At 42.4% G+C, this 20,287-nt stretch overlaps 1 protein-coding gene across 1 annotated transcript; it reads right to left on the bottom strand.

The window, feature by feature from the left end:
- Nucleotides 1–1,197: 1,197 nt before the first annotated feature.
- LOC147726459 (zinc finger MYM-type protein 1-like) lies at nt 1,198–2,646 on the bottom strand. The gene has a single exon (XM_086963468.1). It carries the CDS (start codon nt 2,644–2,646, stop codon nt 1,198–1,200), a length of 1,449 nt encoding a protein of 482 aa, XP_086819594.1.
- Between the last annotated feature and the right edge of the window lie 17,641 nt (nt 2,647–20,287).

The raw sequence follows: 20,287 nt of genomic DNA, 5'->3' as shown, positions 1-20,287 counted from the left end.
GTGAGTGCAACAGTAGAGAAAACATTGGATAGAGTAGCTGTAAAAATTACTATTCCCACTCCAGTGAGTGCAACATTAGGGAAAGCGTTGGATAGCGGGAGGGTAAAAATTACTATTCCCACTCCAGAGAGTGCAACAGTAGGGAAAGCGTTGGATAGCGTAGGAGTAAAAATTACTATTCCCACTTCAGAGAGTGCAACAGTAGGGATAGCGTTGGATTAGCGTAGGGGTAAAAATTACTATTCCCACTCCAATGAGTGCAACAGTAGGGAAAGCGTTGGATAGCGTAGGGGTAAAAATTACTACTCCCACTCCAGAGAGTGCAACAGTAGGGAAAGCGTTGGATAGCGTAGAGGTAAAAATTACTATTCCCACTCCAGTGAGTGCAACAGTAGGGAAAGCGTTGGATAGCGTAGGGGTAAAACTTACTATTCCCACTCCAGTGAGTGCAACAGTAGGGAAAGCGTTGGATAGCGGGAGTAGGGCCGGCTCTAGGCTCATGGTGGCCCTGTGTAGGAAGCGTAGGTGGGTGCCCCAGAAGAGGGGGTCCGAACGGGGCGGAGCTCAGGAAGGTGTTTTAATAATACGTCCAGAAAAGTCGATAGATGATTGACCATTACCTGCGGCTGCTCCTACCCTTCCGAATTCGTCTCAGAACGATACAATTTAGGTGGAGGAGGGCATTGTGACACACGACATGAGGGACTGGGCGCACAGACAGCTGCAGTGCCAGGGCCATGACAGGGGCACCGGACCCCCACAACCCCCCACAGAGAAATAATCGGTGGCTTTTTGCCCGGAAACAGTAATATCAATGCCATATCGAATATGGTGTCTCACGCTTGGCGGATGGCCACGTCCGTTGCAGACACTGCATAGCCACCTCGTGACACAACAAGCGTTTAACTTTTGTCGAAATTTGCTGCTGCGTTTTGCCAGCTTTCGCTGTTTCCACCAGGCACCACGTGGAGGTAGCAGCAATACCCAGCTTTTTTTTTTCATGTTATGTTTTTTAACTTTTTCTTTTACTTTTTTACTTTTTGTGTTTTACTGTTTGCTATCTCTTCTATATTGTTTCCACTGTTCCATTTTCCTTCTTTCGTTATCTTATCACCTGTTTTTTTAATTTCTGCATACTTGCTGAATAGCAACATAGCGAGTCTGATTAAAACCATGGAAAACATCTTGGATACTTCTTTATGAAAGGAAGTCAACTTTACGAGACTTCTGTGCTGCAAATTCCCTGATAAGCTGTCCGTAATACAGAGATCTAGTAATGTCATGTTCAATTGATAACAGGGCCAAATGATTCAGTCTCTCTTGAGTCATTGATGTCCTCAAACAATTTTTTATCAATTTCAGTTTTGAAAAAGTTCTTTCCCCTGAAGCCACTGTAACTGGGATTGTCAACGCAATGCGTAAAGCCACTGCAAGATTTGGAACTGCAGTGTGCAGTTTGTTTTCATAAATGAATTGTAATGTTTCCAAAGCTGTTGCATTATTTGCCACAAAGGAGGAGAACATTCGAAGCTCGGTATGTAAATCTCCGGGATCAACATCTGAGTCAGAACTGTCGGTTAGCATGATGCTTAAATCTGCACATCTTTTCATCAATTCATTATCGTTCATGCTAGCAATTTCCCCCCAGTCGTGAAGGAATCCAAAGAAATCATAGTGATGTTTCATCTGAGTGAACCTTACAGTCATGGACATAATTGCTTGATCCATCAAGACGTTGAAGAACTCAATGCGATATTTCTCTTTTGGTTCTAAGATTCCCTCATCACGACTCTCGTATTGAAATTGTCTCCTAATCGTTCTTCTTCGCAAACTTGTAGATGCAGGAAAACTTATCTCATCTGAGCTCATCTCCAGTTCTTCCGCCAACTCCTTAGCTGAAACTTGTGCAGATGTCAAACCACTCTCCTTATAAGTTTCCAGAAACTGGAAAGTCTTTTCAAGGCATTTCAATGCAATGTCAAGTTGCATATACTTACTTTGCATGATTTTGCTAACAAGATTTATTTGCTGCAAAAGGTCATACCAAATCACCAGCGATACTAGAAATGCATAACTCCTTAATTGTTTAGCCAACCCGGCTGCCTCAGTTCTGGCCTTTGGGTCAGTCGCTTCCTCTGATACTTCAACCAGGGCATCACAAACGGCGGCCACTTGGAAACAGACAGCCTTGACGCTATCAATACGGCATTCCCATCGAGTTTCGGATATGGGCTTTACTATCAGATCTTTAACGTGCTTCATTAGTATTTGCCATCTCTGTGTTGAGGCAGAAAACAGTATGTAAATTTGATGCAAGATTCCAAAAAGATTCACAGCGTGAGTGGATGATTTCGCCATATCACTAAGTACTAATTTCAAGCTATGGCAACCGCATGGAACATAGAACGCTCTTGGATTCATGTCAAGTAAACGTTTCTGAACACCACTCTTGCAGCCTCTCATATTTGCCCCATTATCATACCCTTGACCTCTGCAATTTTGAAACGGCAATTGCAATTCCAGCAGTTTTTGCAAACATGCTTCTGTGAGACCAGCACCTGTGCTGCTTTCAACAGGCAAGTATCCAACGAAAAATTCACTTATTTCGACTGGCATTGTTTGCACGTTCACAATTCGAATGACCATCCTCATTTGCTCCTGATGACTTGCATCAGGTGTGCAATCCAAAATGACAGAAAAGTATTTACTCTTGTGTATTTTTGCAATAATGTTGTCCTGAACTGAAGCTCCCATAAGATTAATGATTTAATTTTGAATATTCTTGCCCAAGTAATGGGCATGGATTTCAGTGCATTTAATTCTACGCACATGCTCTTGCATATATGGGTCATACTTGGCTAGCAGCTCAACAAGACCTAGAAAATTGCCATTGTTCTGTTTGAACAAAGTATCAGTTGTACCACGAAAAGCCAAACATCGTTCTGCTAGAAAATGAACAATGATATGATCCTTTCCAAGATCTTGCCCCAACGATTACTTTCCACTTGCAGTAACTTCTGCTGTTCTTTATCTATTGTCTGTCCTTGTTTTAACCTTCTTTCTAATTCAACCCATGCACTGACGGCGCTCATATGTTTTGAAGAGGATTAATGATTAGACAGACAACTGTGCATGTGTGCCCAGTCGTCATTTCCATTATTAGTAAATTTGATCCCTGCGTCAGAAAACAATTTACAGCAAAAACAGAATACTGCATTCTTTTTTTTGTTTTAATAGACAAGCCAGCGCCTATCTATAATTTCACCATTCCTTAATTTCCGTGAGAACATGGTAACAGAAAAATGACGTTTACTTTTTGAGTGCTCATCACTTGGATACTTTGTTTTAAAATCTGGGTCTCTGGGGGGACCCCTTTCAACAAGAAGAACATGTTGCGCGTCAGTAGGAGAGTTCGGCCACGAAGCAGGATCACTCCAATCACATAAATCATATTCAGAACACAGGTCTGTAACATGGTCTTGCTCTTTGGCTTCCTTTTCACTACCAGCATCATCCGTCTGTAAACTCTTAACCTCCTCCAGAATGCCAGATGTTGATGGACCGATGAATGATGTTTCAGTTTCTCTGTCTGAGGGTCTATTGTCAGGATCCTCATCCTGAGTTGGTAATTGCTGCATGTTTGTATCAATGTCAGAGTCACCTTGTTCATTTTCATTGGTCTGCTCGTGAGTATCATTCTGCTCATGGATATTATCATAATTTTTTTGTTCTTGTTTATGGTTGTCAGCGCCGCCTGTTTTACCTAGTGCATCGCCAGTATTCTGGCCAGAGGATTCTCCATCTTTAGGTTGCCCTTGGGTGAGAAAGTTCAAGATTGCTCCTTCCTGTGACGCTACGAAAGCCTGCTGAGCCACCTTTCTCTTTCGTTTCGAAGAACCGGATTTGTGTACTCGAATTCTCTTCATTTTGCTTGCAATACAACGGGCCGGGCTGACAGTGGGTAGGGAAAAAAAGAAGGCAATCAGCAGTGGCGGCTGGTGAAAGATTTTGATGTGTCATTTTTATTTAAACCACAAATTACCAAATCAAAGGAAATTTCCTAAAGAAATTAGGACTCTGATAGTCACGTTGTTGTGTAGTTCCTATATTCCCAATAGGCTCTGCGCATTGGAATAGCATATACTATAGAATTGACGTAGGACTTAAGTCCACTAGGTGTCTATCGAATATACTAGACTTAATTGTGTGTGCCAGCTAGCAGGGTTGGCTTCCTTCTGCACTTACTGTAGCGAGCTCGGAGCTGCGTCGAGCAAGTAGATAGTCGAACTGCTCCAAAGCACTGTGTGTTTGCTAGGGAAAGTGTGGGCATATTTATACCTTGAAGGTGCCGAGTTTGACATAACGTTGGACATAATAACATCATTAAAGACTCGCAGTTCTTTGAAAACTCCATGAGTTCTTAGATAAATCAATATTCAAGCAAGGGAAAGTCCCTGACTGCTGAAGACTAGTTTTTCCAAGAAATCGTTACGGATTATCGGAACTAGTGGAAGTAGCCATGCCGTATTTGGACTGCATGGGCCAAGTCTAAATATGGTTATGATTTCTATGCCTATATACAGTGGCGTCATTAGGGTTGGTGTCACCCGGTGCGGGTAACTCATGGTGTCACCCCCTCACGACTTACCGCATGGACCAAGGATACCAGTAAAAACCCTGGGGCGTATTTTATTTACAAGCCCCTTGCGTCGCCTTTGCGCCACTTTTTCCCATATTAAAAATGACGCACTGGTCACGCAAGGGGCTTGTAAATAAGCCCCCCTGTTCCACTCACTAGTCATAGCTGCCACCAGCTAGCTGCCTGTCTCCCTTAGACTGGTGAGAGGGCACTGTACCAATACCCCAGCGGGCTTCAAAAACAACAAGGAGCATGTCCAGTGAGATCCAAGATAGGAAGCCTTTCGTCCTTACAAAAAATCTGCTCTGCCTTCCCCCCCAAAAAAGACCTAATCCAGTTGGCTCTGAAATGGTATGTGTTTTGGCGAAGGAACTATGCCAGCAGCGGTGTTCTAACAAGGCGCATTTTCTTGTTGTTTTTAAGCAATCTATGGTTTGTGCACTCATATAATACATACACATTGTTACACTTGCCATAAGCCCTAGATTTCCGCTCAATTGTTGTTGGCCCTTGAAAAAAAAACCTTCCTGTTTGGAAAAAAAAAGCGAAAATGATGGCACGCGCGCTGCTAGGAACAGTAATGAAACATGAGGAGAAAATACAAGTGTACAAATTACAAAAGCAAACGTTAAGTTACAATTGGCAAAAATGACAATTGTGAGCAAACAAAATACATGGGGTTGCACACGGTGCATTACAAGAGGAAAAAACGACATGTGTGCAGGTTACCCAAGTCCTTAAAAGATGACTGAAGGCAGGTTTTGAATTTTCCAATCCCTGAATGTAAGAGCTTCACATCCACTGTCTGAATGCTAGATGAATTATCTACACGAGTAATTAAACTAATAACAGTGTATAAAAGCAATTACTACTAATGCGTCTTTATTACTAAAGGAACACTTTTGGGAAAAATTTGAATAATGAAATACTGAGCAAAAAGCACTGTTTCTAAACTTATACCTTGCAGTTACCATCCATGCAATTCCTTAAAGATGGTTCATAATTCATTAAGCAGGTATATTACAAGGTGGTAACCTGAGACCTATCTCACTAAAGAATGTCTGCAATGATGAAAGCATTAACTCGCTGAGCTTCCTACGTAAAATACAAATCTGTGACCTGCATGGTGCCTGCTTCACTTTGCAGCTGGGACATCACATTTAACTCTGTCTCTTTATACTTTGTATGAGTGACTGAGGCCGGCCTGTAACTAGACTGTACACAGATCTCGCCAGTCGCCAGCAAGTGTATTCATCACCAAAGTTAGCTTACAGCTACAATGCTCTGGAATTTGTTGGGTAAACAAAGATCTAGGTGTCTACAGTCAAATCCCCTGCAATAAACTATTTTAAAGTGAAGCCTGCTCGAGAGAAAACAAAGTATAATTAGAGGAGGCATAATACAGCAACATATGGTAGACACTCGAGCACAAGAACAAACGTTACGTTCGTAGGCAAAGGCAATGGTGGCACTTGTGCAAGTATCAAAGCAAACAAAATGCCATTACCACGCAGTCCCTGGCAACAGTCACTCGAAAGATCTGCGAAGGTGCCCTTTTTGTCAACTGGAGAGCATCATTATATTCCCACCCAGCCAGGTAGATTTGTCCACACACGCCCACTGCATTAATCTGAAGAGGATCAAGTGCACAAAATCTGATAGTCTTCAGAGCATCACCCCCATTGGGCACACCATGCCATGCAAGGCGTAGATGGCAAGGGGTCATCTCTGAGAGGGGGACTCTATGCAGGCAGTAGAAGGCAAGGCGTCTTCTTTTCTGGAAAGTGCTGTGCCGAGAGTATAAGGCAGAGGTCATCTCTGGGGGGCATGCTACGCAGGGAATAAATAGAAGGCAGGGGGGTGGAGTCTTCTCTAGGGGCTCGGTGAAGTGGTTAGAGAAAAGGGAAAGGGAAGTGCTTTAAATGGGAAGATACTGCCCGGTACTGCATGCCTGCACTTCCTGAATGTGAAGGGTAGAGTATCTGCACCTCTCAGCACTGCTAATGCTGAGAACCGGAACTTCTCAGGAGCAAGCAGGTACTCTAATTAGTGAGTGCCTGCAATTTAATATTTCCATATCACGCACTGAGGCCTGAACAAGGGGTATTTTGGTCGTCTGTCACCTTGCTCCTTTGTTCTCGACTCAGTACAGGGGTTGGGCTCAGGATGCACAGGGATCCGTGTTTTTGATATGGAGCCTGAGACCAGGGATGAGCCTTTTAAATAATGCCTAATATAGAATTATGGCGTGCGTCACTGCCGGTGTCGGCGCGATCAGGCAGCACTGCAGCAGGCTGTCATTGTAAGACTGTTTCCACTCAAGGCCTACACATTGCACAACAGTGCCTGTCAAATAATATTCACAGATTGAATCTATCTTTGTTGTGTCTATTAACACACCTGCAAGTCCGCTGTCCGCTTCAATGAAGATAACAAAGAGGAAGCAACCTTTCCCGAGAGAGCTTGATAGGCACGCAGCAGCAGCTCATTAAAAACCCATCCCTGCCTTTGAAGGGTTAGAAATTCTCGAAACCGGCTGCACGCTTTCTACTGGATTTATAATGCAATGTTTGGCAAATTTGGACTGTTTGGCAATAAAGCAAGGCACTGGAAGTTGGGGATGGGCTGGGCTGCCTCAAAAAGGGCATGTGTGGGGCATAGGATTTAGGAAGAATTAAGCCAGCTTGACTCAAGCCTGGCTGGTGGTTCACCCGCCCGAATAGGGCCCTCAGGGCTGTGTTTTCATTTGTGTGCCGCCACTGCACTGCCACATTTTTAACTTAAACTCACTACTTAGTCAGTATATTCATTTCATATCATATATACAGTATATTATATATTATAAATTAAAATTATACTATTTAATTAATTCTCAGACTCTCTCTAGCAGTCTGGTCTCAGAGTCAGACTCTCACCGTTCCAAATTTGTAGGGTCGGGGAAGAGTCGCGATAGTGCCGGAGTCAGACAGGTGTTCTCTGATGATCGTCGGTGGCGTTGGTATTAATTGTTCTTTATTCTCACACGATGACGACGCACAGTGGCACCACCGCTCACTCACGTCATGCACTCTCCCTGGCGGGAGCGTGACAACCATGACGCGTCAGAGCGGCTAAGAGCAGCAGGTGCACAGTTGCGCACTGCGCACAGCGTGCGGGGGCTGTCCCGGGGCCGTCACGTCATTGGTAGTAGGGCTAAGAATTACGGCCCTGGGACCCAAACTGCTGGCTGGCTGGGCAAGTGAAACCGAAAATAACAACGCTGCCATGGTATGCATGACTGGGTCGGGCCGGCTTCGGTTTCGTCAGAAGAATTCAACCTGGCTGATTGTGTGAGTGTGTGTGACCCATGCGTACAGATTGCGGACCGGGGTCGGAGGCCGCCAAATCCTGCCAGGGGGCCGCCAGTGCCACATAGTAGATCCTTCCGATCCGATCCTTGTCGTGGCAGCCCCTGGGGTTTGGCGGCCCTGTGCAGGTGCACACTTTGCACATGCCTAGGGCCGGCCCTGGCGGGAGGGTAAAAATTACTATTCCCACTCCAGAGAGTGCAACAGTAGGGAAAGCGTTGGATAGCGTAGGAGTAAAAATTACTATTCCCACTCCAGAGAGTGCAACAGTAGGGAAAGTGTTGGATAGCGCAGGAGTAAATATTACTATTGCCACTCCAGTGATTGCAACAGTAGGGAAAGTAAATACTTCATATATGAATAAAAATAAATTAAATATTAATACCAATTAAAATTAATTACAAGTAATTAACAATTTAATAAAATATAATAATTAATCAATTACAAATAAAAATAAAAAATAGATATATTATTAAAAATAATTACCTATTAATACAAATTCTTTTCCAATTAACAATTAATTATTAACAATAAAAAAAAATTAAAAATGAAAACAAAAAAACCCAATAAAGAAATAAAGAAATAATTAATTACAATTAAAATACTTCCCACCCTATTCCGCTATAAACCCACAACACGCAACGGAAAATAAATTAATAAAATTAACATAATTATCAATTAATCAATTAATAAAAATTATTAACAATTATATTTTAATCAATTACCATATTAAAAATGTAATTAACAATTAATTCAAAAATAAATACCAATAAATAAATTAAAATATTTAATTAATTATAATTAAATTACTTCCCACCCTATTCCGCTATAAACCCACAACCCGCTACAGAAAATAAATTAATAAAATTAACATAATTTTCAATCAATTAATAAAAATTAATTACCAATTATATTTTAATTATTACCAATTACAAATTAATTAACAATTAATTCAAAATAAATACTAATAAATAAATTAACATATTTAATTATTATAATTAAATTATGTCCCACCCTATTCCCCTATAAACCCACAACCCACCACAGAATTATATTACGCAAAAATCAAATACCATAAAATTAATTAATTAAAATAAATTATAAAATAAATATACACTTTTCACACATATACTAACATAAAAAACACTTAAAAAAATTGGATAATATTAAAACATCGATATTAACTTACTTAACTCAAATTCCATATTTTTGTTGTCTATATTTTGTCCATTCTATATTTTTGTTGTCTATATTCTGTCCATTCAATATTTTTGTTCTCTATATTTTGAATTCGATATTACTGCTATTCTATTCGATATTTTTGTTGTCTATATTCTGTCCATTCGATATTGTGTCCATTCTATATTTTTTATTCGATATTAAGGCAATTCGATATTTTTAATGCAATATTTTGACTGTATACCAATTATTTCATATGCCGATGACACGTGTCCCAAGGGAAAGGACTTTGAGGGTGAGAAGATCAGAATCTGCCTCTCCAATGTGTTTGCGTGGTCAGTGACCAACCAATGGAAATGTTACCTGGAGAAGTCAGAAAATATGTTTTTGGGCACCTCTCCTCTGGATGAATGGTGAAACCGGTGGCCTAAAAATATGTCACCTCCAATCTGTAGTAGGAACCTGCTTTGGCCTCTTGCGGATGCTGAGGACATTTCTCCCACTTCTGCCATTTGACTATAAAAAGACTGTAGTCCAGGCATTAGTCCCATCTAGATTGTACTATGCCAATGTTCTGTATCTAGGCCTTCCTGAATACCTGCTTAGACGCCTGCAGGTGGCCCAAAATGAAGCCACCAGAGCAGTTCTTATGCTGAAACGGAGTACACATAATGTCCTTATCTAAAGGTTCTGCACTGGCTCTCAGGCTCTGGTGTTATTCTTCAAGGCCTTTCATGGGAGTGGCGGGGGCTGACTCAGCAGGAGAGTAGCCCAATATGCACCACCCAGAACCCTGAGATCCTCCTCCCTTAACCTGGCTTCTGTTCCCAGAACATTCCTCGCTCGATCGGGAGGCATCTCTTTCAGGTTCTTGGAGCACAGGTTTGGAACTCTCTGCCTATGTCATTAAGATCTGTGATGGATTTGGCCACGTTTAGGAAATCACTTACAACCTGGTTATTCCATCAATAAATGCCCTTTTTAGCAGCTTTTGTACGGCATTACCCACAGTGTGTCTGTTGGGTTGTAGGGAAGGCTTGTTGGAGCGCTGGGACACTCTAGTTGAGTAGCTGTGCACTATATAAGTGTTTTTAGTCATTCATTCATTAAAGAAGTAGAAGCACTGTATCTAATGTGAAGGGGTCACCTACCAACCCATAGTGTAGGGCAAAAAAGCTGACTGTGGATACTGCACATACAGGGTGGGACACAATACATTTGAAGATCAGGGAGCGTACACTAAGCCGGCTGTGTGTCGGTGGGGATACTCATCAAGCTGACTGTACCACAGGTAAATTTGAATATGTACAACGCTGAAAGTGCTGGATCAGGTGCAGGTGGACACATCCAGGACTACACACTACCATGACTTTAGACACAAAGGTGGTTGTGTCCACCTTGAAAGCAAGCACAGATATCTGTTCAGAGCTGGGGCTTCGGTATCATTCAGACACTGATCAGAAACAGACCAGGGAACACAGAAGCTGCTGCTTGTTCATTCTTTGGCAGACTCACGCTGCACATACTGTGCATGGCCAGTTTTAGCACTGGTGGTGTCTGGTGCAATAATCTTTTTTGGTACCTTCCTCCCAATAGTATCCAAAATGGTAGGATTATGTTGTTTCTCTACAAAACAGAACTACAGAGTCAAGGAAGAAGGGAACCAACTCAGCCCCAGTTTACAGTTGGGAATCCATTTGTTGGATTCTAATGCCCTCACACACCCTTTCAGGTGTCGTGCTTCATCATCTGGGCTGCTCCTTGTTGGGTTTGCAGTGCAATACCCAACGGGCTCCCTTTGATAGGGGCACTTTCTCGAGATCTTTTATCTTGTTATTGGGGTCCCTTTTATGCTGGTCCTCCCGCTCCCTTATGAGTGGAAAAACCCCCACCGTCCCCCCGTTTTATACACACCTTCCCCCCAGTGCCCTCATCTCTCCGTAGCCCCTCTTTTACATACATTTAATTTGTTTTGAAGTTCTGGTAAAGGCTGTCTTTACTAATCCACTCAGCTATCCACATCAAATACAGATCTGTTTTTGCTGCATGTATATTAACCCACTGCGCTACTTTATGGTGAGTCAAAACTGCCACAAGACAACTCTCTGATTTTTCTCTCTAGCAGGAACATTAATCACTAGATTTGTCTTGACATATTTATTACAGCTTGAAAGCTGGACCACTAGGAAACTGCATCTGCTAAATCAGGAGTTATTGCTAAACACATCTCCCACGCCGAGGTCAGTGCCTCCCACCCATCCAGGTCAGCATCCAGTGCGGCTGCACTCACGAACCAAACAGTGTGCATCGCTGGCTTGTGCTGCACTGCCTTCATGCAAGCTGCTTGTCTATGACAAACTAATGATGCAGCATAAAAGAGTTTATTGTTGGCCTGCCTCTGGTGTGTTACTCTTTCAGAGTGAATCCCTTCCAGTTTTGCTTTTGCTTGAGCAGCAGTTAGCAGCAATTCGTTACTTTCATGCATGTGCCCTACACTCTGTCTCAGAAGTGGCAGAGTTGAGGGGATATGCTGAGGGGGCGCTGTGCTCATCCCGGTGCTGGGGAAGTGTCTAGAGATACTCTGCAGAAATCTTTGCTTGTCCAGCATTATCCGGAGGATAATAATGACAATATAACTCACGTGCTTAATGAAAGTAATGGAGAGATCTGTTACTTGTCTAGTCATAGTTGTGCCGCTTCATAAATTAGCATCAGGGACGGACTGGCCGTAGCGAGCACCAGGCGTTTCCCCGGTGGGCCGCTAGGGTGGAAGCCTGTTTTGGGCCCCTGGGAGGCCATTTTTGTTACCAGGGGGTCGGCAATATCATCCCCCTGTAATAAAGGCGGTCGACACTGGCCCTCGCAAACTGCTCGACTGCACCCCCCCTCACCCAAGGGGGGCCGGCCGAGCAGTTTGCCAGGGCTGTTTCAGTTCCCAGTGCGGCCCTGATTGGCATAGAGGAATAATGGTAATGCTGCAAATTACAATGTGTAGCTCGCAGTTCAAAGATGAATACTTTCTGTAGCTAACTCAGTGAGTTACTGGTTTTGTCACAGAGATCATTTTGCTACTGAGAATTCATGAATTCCAATCCTTCTTGTATAGCAGAGTGAGGAATGAACTGGTATCAAAGAGCTACTTGCAAACTTCAATTTATAGGTTTGGGGCCAATCATTTGTTACTCTAAGGTTGCTAAAAGGGTTCCTTTGGATAGGAATACATTCTTAATAGTCGAGAACACCACAATCACTGTGTTGTGTTATAAATCCTGACTTTATGGGTCAGATGTACTAACACTTTGCACCAGGTTTTCATCCCAAAAGTTACACAAACCTGGTGCAAAGTGTTGCTTTGGGATTTACCTTCCAGCAAAAATCCTGATTTGCATTAGTAAATAGTCCTAAAAGAGCATACAGTAGTGCTATGTGCTACGTTGGGACAAGGAGGCATACTGTACATTAGCGTTCCCATGCAACCACCCCTTGATGTGAACACTAATCCCTATCGACTAACATTGGTAGACAGTGATTTTGGTCAATAAATGATGCATCCTCAAGGAAGGAATATCAATGAAGAAAAGTTATATTTTCTCCAGACTTTTCCAAATTTAAATATGTGCTACACTGTACAGCACACCTACAAAGTAGGAAAAGTTTGAAACAAAGCACAGTGTTTTGTACTGGAAGGTTACCCTTTCAGTACACTTTGGTGCAAGTGCCTGTATGTTGGAGCTATGTAGCCTTAAGTGCCCCAGCGCAAGGGGAGAGAGAAACAGTACCATATCTTAGTAAATGTGGAGTTGCTTTGCTCTCTCCCTTTCATGCAACCCAGCACAGTCACCGTGGTTACTGAGTAAGTAAATCTGCTTGTTCATTTTGTCAGACAAAGCACTGTGCATCTAAAATATTCAGCTCATACTGTCAGCATTGCAAACAAACCCTGTGCACCCACATGACTGCATGAAGTCTCTCCTCTCCAACACAGAATGCACACCTACAATGTTCTACCTGGACCCAAGCAGTTTGTCCTTCGCCAATACTCCACTATCACAGGATGTGCCCCATCACTGCAAGTGCAGCAACAACATGATGATGCTCACTCCCAGCACGTTCTGGCACAATATGCCCCACACTCTGCTCTGTCTGCACACTGTGCTGCAGCAGTACTTCATATGCCACCACTATCACTGGGACATGAACTCACTAAAGGGCATATCTACAAGCCCCTCTCGCCACCACAACGTTCCTTTTCTCTACTTTATGGTGTGCAATAGGGGCTTTGCCTTATTCACAAGGTGGCGTTAAGCCACTTAGTGTGGCTTAATGCCGCCTTGTCAATAAGGCACCCTTTCACGCTTGTGGACAATGGGTGATTGGTTGGGTGTTCCACTGCAACACTCATTGATTTTAACAAAATTAAGACCAGGGAAAACCAGGTCTCACCATGGTGCAAAGAGGAGAAATGTTTTTGCTGTTTCCATGTATGCTGCATTATGCAACACACATAGAAACAACAAAACGTCATGCATGATATGTGCAAGAAGGTACTCCTTCCTGCACAATCATTAAAAAAATGAGATTCTGCAACTTCTATGTGTGCTGCATTACGCAGCACACATAAAAGTTTCAAAACCTTTCTCCCCTTACACCTCTTCCTTTCAGCAACCTACCCAAGCATCCAAAATGTATGTGGTAATGTCTTTACCAAACCTTTTTGCATGTAAAAATGTGGAAGTAAATAACCTTTGACCAAAACTGAATGTAGGTGTGGTTTTTCTCCTTTTTCTCCTTGTCCTTTTCTTTTTCATGGTGCTAACTACAGACTAACTCATGATCCTTAATGTATTGATTACCAGCTGTTGACTATTTAGCCAGCAATAACTATAAAGTTTGCCTGATTTTTTGCGGTATTACCTAATTAGGTCTAGGACCACTTGTTTTTCATAGCATATTTATCAATGTTTTGACTCCACATTTCTTGTAACCAGTGGGTGGCACTAAAAAGTAGGAACCTAGTGTTGTGTTTAAAGTTCTAAGTAGAAATAGCACCAATAAGCACAAAGTGTTAATGATAGTCAAGTGTTGTAGTAGAATAGGGCCTTCATGCTATTTAAAACTGACCACAATGAAGCACAGATTAGATACATTAACCAGGTTAGTCCAGGTTCAAGATTGAACATTCTGGCTTTATATGTTTAAGTCCCAGTGCCACTGATCAGCAGGGGAGTTGCAGGAAAGGCCTCTTATAGATTGGTTTATATCTGTAACTTGAACAGGAAATAATCCTTGTGACCCCTGAAGTCCACTTTTATTGTCCTGGGTACAAGGGGAAGAGCAGATCCAGTCCTTTAAGGCCCTTCTCAGGTCTAACACAGCAGGTTCTGATCTTCTGATTGTTATGAAGAGGGTGCTTGGAGATGCCTGCTAAATATATGCCTGGCATAATCTAGCATGTGAGAATAGCCCGTGGAGATGCCCTAAGCAAAGTGGTAAATAATTCCAGGCTAATCCTACCCACTGTGGGAATTTTCAAGATGGCCGAAGTCTTTGGCCATACTGAACTTGGACTATGAGGACCATGGGTGTTTGTGGCGAATGTTCTACGGTAGGCCAACTTTCCACTTACATCTAACACTAAAAGCAGTTGTAGGTAGTCCTGTACCACTACCAAACTCGGAGATAGTGGTATGGTAGCTCCAAATAAAGAGCGTTCAGCAACCAGACAGTGGATACACATAAATTGTTTTGGCATTCTGTTTCCCTTCTTTGATGTGAGCCTCAAAATGTCATATGAAAAACCCCTGTATAACTGTCATGCAGGTCTTCACTGCCAGAAAGATCTGACACTGTGATGGAATATCTGCAAGGGCAATAGAAGGGTTCAGGCCTGGGTGCTAGCCACATCTACTTGTGACAGGGTACGCGTCTAAAATGTTAATCAAGTCCCAGTCCAAGGCTGACGCCTACGACCATCCTGTCAAGAGCGCAACCACACTTTCTCATGCCCAAGGACTTTTGTCCATGTCGGGGAATATGTTCATTCCTCATTCGCACCCATTAAAATACTTATTGTTGGCTGGGAGAAAGGAGAGGGCAAAATGCAGATTTGGCTACCAGGGACTTCGGACATCTTTCCAAAATATAAATTACAAATCCAACTTCATCAGTGGATAAGGCTGGTAAATAATATCTCAGCAAGTCAAAAGAAATATATTAGTGGCTGTTTCCTAGGTGGAGATAAAATTTATTGAACTTAAAATGGTATCCCAATGCTTTTCTATGGGGCAGCCAACCCTGCTAGAGTGAAACTAGCTTTCAGGGCATTTTCACTGGAACAACATGTTTAACATAAGACTTAATGGGCAATAAGGCTAACTTATGTTTGACTTATGAATATTTCTAAGGAAAGTTTACAACTTTCAAAAAGGGGTTATTTTGATGGGTAAAATTTTCAGTTTAAAACTGTACAGTGTTAGTATGAAAATGTCTTTGCTGTGTTGATTATGTATTTTTCTATGCATGCTAGCATTCACAGCACCATTTTAAGTTCGTCCGCCATTTTGAACTATGATTGAAACTAATCTTTCCCTTCCTGAAAACACAGCTTTTGGTAAGTCTCATTTATCCAAGGTATTCCTTGCTTTTTTCTCTGTGAATACACTGTTCTCATTAGCGCATACCTTTTCCTCTAGATAAAGGCCTTCTCCCACTAGTCTAGCGATGGGCACTGATGGAACGACCTTGAATAATAGATAGTGTGCTCCTGGCCTCATGATAAAAAGTTATCCTTCTGTACTTTTTTGTGTTCTGCCTGGAAAATTCACTTGTTGGCGTGGCATCATTGGTTCTGAATCATGCATAATGTATCACCATGTTTGCTGATGTCAGTCCCTCTGCAGCAATCTTGAGACTGACCAGACTGGGCTCCACTTGAGTGTAGTATCTGAATAAATATATTGGTTTGTATTCTCTACTGTCTGACCAACTCTTCGTTTGTATGGAAGGCTGAGAGGTGGTTGCGAGTGACCCTGGGGACCCTAATCGGATCACTTCCTTCAACAGCTAGGCTATGACAGTATGCCTGGGTTCATGTTTTACAGTGCCACCAAAGTGGATGGCACAATAAATTCACTGGTAGCATTTTACTTACGAGCCCTGGGTACCCTTAGTTCCATATTCTAGTGACTTATAGCCAAATTAACTAAACCAATTAGGTGTATACCAATTTTATCATGTTTAAAAGAGGAACACAAGCATTTTAGCACTGGTTAGTAGGGTAAATTGCACCGAGTTCTATATCTAGCAAAAAAAAGGGTTCAGCAAAAAGGCAAACAAATCCGGGGTGGCCATGCAGAAAGGGCAAAATTTCCAGCATGCACCGTCGACTTAAAAACGCAGGGGCATATTACCAAGCAATAGCGATAATTAACGCTATTGCTTGGTTAGCGTGAAAAAATTATCGCAGAGCTGCGGCGATTTTTATCGCAGATAAACCTTGGTATTACCAAGGTTTATCGCAAATGCAATAAAAATCGGCCACAATGCGTGAATATCGCTGAAAAGTCAGCGATATTCATGCATTAGCGAGCTAATGCTCTTAGCCATGTTTTCCACCTCCCATTGGATAACATGGCTAAGAACTGCTCAGGGCAGGTGTTAGCTTTTGGAGATATTCGCGCTTAGCGCGAATATCTCCAAAAGTTGGTAATAGGAGATAGCGATGTTAGCGACTGTTTCCAGTCGCTAACATCTTGGCACGCCCACTTTGCATGTCATTAGTGATAAATATCACTGACATGCAAAGTGGGGCCCAAGAAGGTCGCTATCGCCTACTAGCTGTCGCTAACTGGTGTTAGTACAGCTATGTAATAGGGAGATAATTTTATCTCCGCTTTCTTGGCTTTTAAAGCCAAAAAAGCGGAGAAAAACCTCCTTGATAATATGCCCCGTAGTCTCTGGGCCCAGTGATGGTGGCAATGCCTGTATAGTAGCTGATGAGACAAGCTGCACTGCCAGAAAACATTGCTTGTACCTTCTTTTACCAATGGACATGGAAGATTTGCAGAGCAGCGGTTATTGCAAATTGGATCTTAAGGACTCTAAGGGCTGCATGAGGGTATTCGCTCATCTAAAATGGCCATTGTGACAACATCATAATGTAGCCATCATCTCTGATGAAAAGATTTCATTGCCAATGAACATTTCATATGATGGAAAAACCTTCCTCTAAAATGGCTATGGCATTAACGTCATGATCCAAGGACTATATTCAAGGCCAAAGAAAAGTATTCCACAGCTGATCAAACAACCAGCACCTCTAATTTCCAACGTCCCTCAAAGTGTTCAGTCTTGTTGTGCTGACAACCTCCAGGACCTGCTGCGGTTCGGTCCCACTGGAATTCCAGATAGAAACTTTAGAGAAGAATGGAGGCAGCACCAAGCACGAAGTAAAACAGGACCAAAGTTGTATCAAAAAATAATTTTTTCTTTTTATTTTTTCATATTTTCAAAGTGTACAGGACAGCTGTCCTGTGCACTTTGAAAATATGGAAATATGAAAAAAGAAAAATATATTTTTTGATACAACTTTGGTCCTGTTTTACTTCGTGCTTGGTGCTGCCTCCATTCTTCTCTAAAGACTATATTCAAGGCCACTGGAATTAAACAATTGGGTGCCCGCTAGCGCAGTGGAATGCCATTTGCCAAGGTTGACAGGTCACTTTTCTGTTACCTATTGCTATATTTGAGTGTTAAACTGGTACTAATGAGGTGCAATCGATGCTCAGACAGTGTTAACCAGTGAAAACATGTCAAAATAATGAAGTAATATTGTCACAAAAAGGTGTCGCATTATAACACATAATTAACCTTTTCTTGACACATAATTTATTCAAGCCTGCTACATAATTTGGCCCACCCCTGCCGCATAATTCCACTGACCCTGTCTATATTGCATAGGGGGATTCCCTTGACTGTGAATGCTGCCATCTGCTGCCTACCTCTGAGAATACTGTCAAACTTGTCTGCGAGTGCTGCTGTTTGAGTAGTTCACAGCCCCCCTTTACAAGAACAGCTAATTAAAACAGACGATACAACATTAATCCTAAACTGGGATACGAGACATGAATTCCAGTTTCCAGTCGCAAGCCGACGTTTGCTTTTTAATCTTTAAGGAGTGTTTCAACAGATTACCATATCAAAGATGGAATAATACACAAGGAAGAGCAGTCCCAAAACATTGTTATGTAAAGCACCTCTTTAATCTATGGGCTTTGAACAGCCTTTAGCTGTTTGTGCGTGTTCGCTTTACCAGCACTGTGAGATTGTGACTTCAGGTTAATACTCCTCTGAGCATCACAGAGCACTCTCCCTTTCCAGATACTTATTTAATTAGAGCCATAATACCACATGAACTTTTGCGGCCTTTACTCTGTGAGTGTGTGCGCGTGCACACACATATGTGCAGGGCCTTAATTTCATGCTTTCCCTGTTAAGGGATGTATGACGTTACAAAGCAGGCTATTACAACGCCTGCCTTTACAACGCGGTTTTTACATCGCATACCTTTACAGCGCTTAGAGGTGCTGGATAGTGAAAAGTTTAATTTTCTATTCCAACTCCAGTCCCCGTGGTCACTAGGGAAGGTGTTGGATAGAAAATTAAACTTATTCCCTATCCTAGAGCGCCCCCCAGCGCAATGCGTTGTAATGGTTCGCGTTGTAATGACCGCGTTGTAATGGTAGTGCTTTGTAAAAGTTTCGTTGTAAAGGTTGTTCACCCCTGTTAAGTAATACAACATTTGAATTTGTACAGTCCATCTTAGAATTGAAAAATGTGAGGCTTCCGCTGTGGTGAGTATGTGACAAACTCCTGCTTTGTGCTCCCAACAGGCTTTCTTACTTTCATGTAGTGCATTACTGCTTTCCTCACATCTAGCGCACGTCATCGTCTTACTTAAAGAGCGTTTCTGTTGTCTTGAAAAAAGAAGTAAGTTGATTTGGCTGATTTAAGTGAAAAGCAGAACCCTCTTGAATAAAGTTTGAATTTGTTCTTTTTACCACCATATATGTTAGACTGGGGTGAGTATAAATAACTTATTCTGTGAAAGGTACATACTGGTGTGAGAGCTCTTAAAATTGTATATTAAAGGCATACATTTCAGTGTTTCTTATTTATTGGATCAACCAATAGCAGCGTCAGTCTGCTTGAAACAACATTTTGCTTCTAACTGAATGAATAAGTTCTGTCTTCAAGACCCCGTATTTTCCAGAGCTAATGCTGATGAACATCTTATTAAAGGCACATATGTTAAATTGATGTCTAATAAGTGCATACATTATTCCACAATTATTCTTTAATTGTGAAATTAGTTTAGATAATTAGTCAGTGTACACCAGTTTTTCAATTTACGGCATGATATAATAAGGCTGCAGGTCTTTTATCTTGTACTAGCAGCCCGTCCCGACCTTGTCCGGGAGCAATTAGGCTTCAGGGCCCCCGCCCGCCCCTGCCCCCGCCCGCCCGACATTGTCCGTGGGCCCCCCGGAGTAGCAGCCCGTCTCGACCTTGGCTTCAGGGCCCCCGCCTGCCCCGACATTGTCCGTGGGTCCCCCGGAGCCTTACCTCATTCGCCGCACCTCCCCGCACTCCTGAGTTCACCGGTCCACCCCTCCTCACCTCTCCTCCCCGCCTGTCCGCCGCTTCTCACCGCTCCTCCCAGTCTGTCCACCGCTCCTCCCCGCCTGTCCGACGCTCATCTCCGCCGATCCTCCCCACGCTCCTGATGTCAGCACGCATGTCGCAGCCGGCGCTACTTCCATAGGACTACTTTTTTTTTCTCGTAAATTTTTTAAATAACTTGTATTTTTTTTAATTTATATAGCCTATGTCCATCTGCACACCCTGACAATTACAATGATGTATCGGGTGTGTGGATTGGTGCTGTGGTTCCAGAGTTTACCCGCCTCAAAGGTTCAAAGTTCTTCCTTTATAATAGTAGTACAGATATTATTTCCATAGACTTGTAGTTTAAGATGTCTACATTTCATGATTTTAAAAGCTAGGTGCTAAAGGTTTTATGTATAGTGCCCGCCAACGTGGGGCAATGACATATATTATGGTT

Source organism: Lissotriton vulgaris, chromosome 3_1 (genome assembly GCF_964263255.1).
Source record: "Lissotriton vulgaris chromosome 3_1, aLisVul1.2, whole genome shotgun sequence".
NCBI lineage: Eukaryota > Metazoa > Chordata > Amphibia > Caudata > Salamandridae > Lissotriton > Lissotriton vulgaris.
The sequence above is the reverse complement of the archived record's forward strand: the minus strand, read 5'-3'. Positions and strand labels throughout refer to the sequence as shown.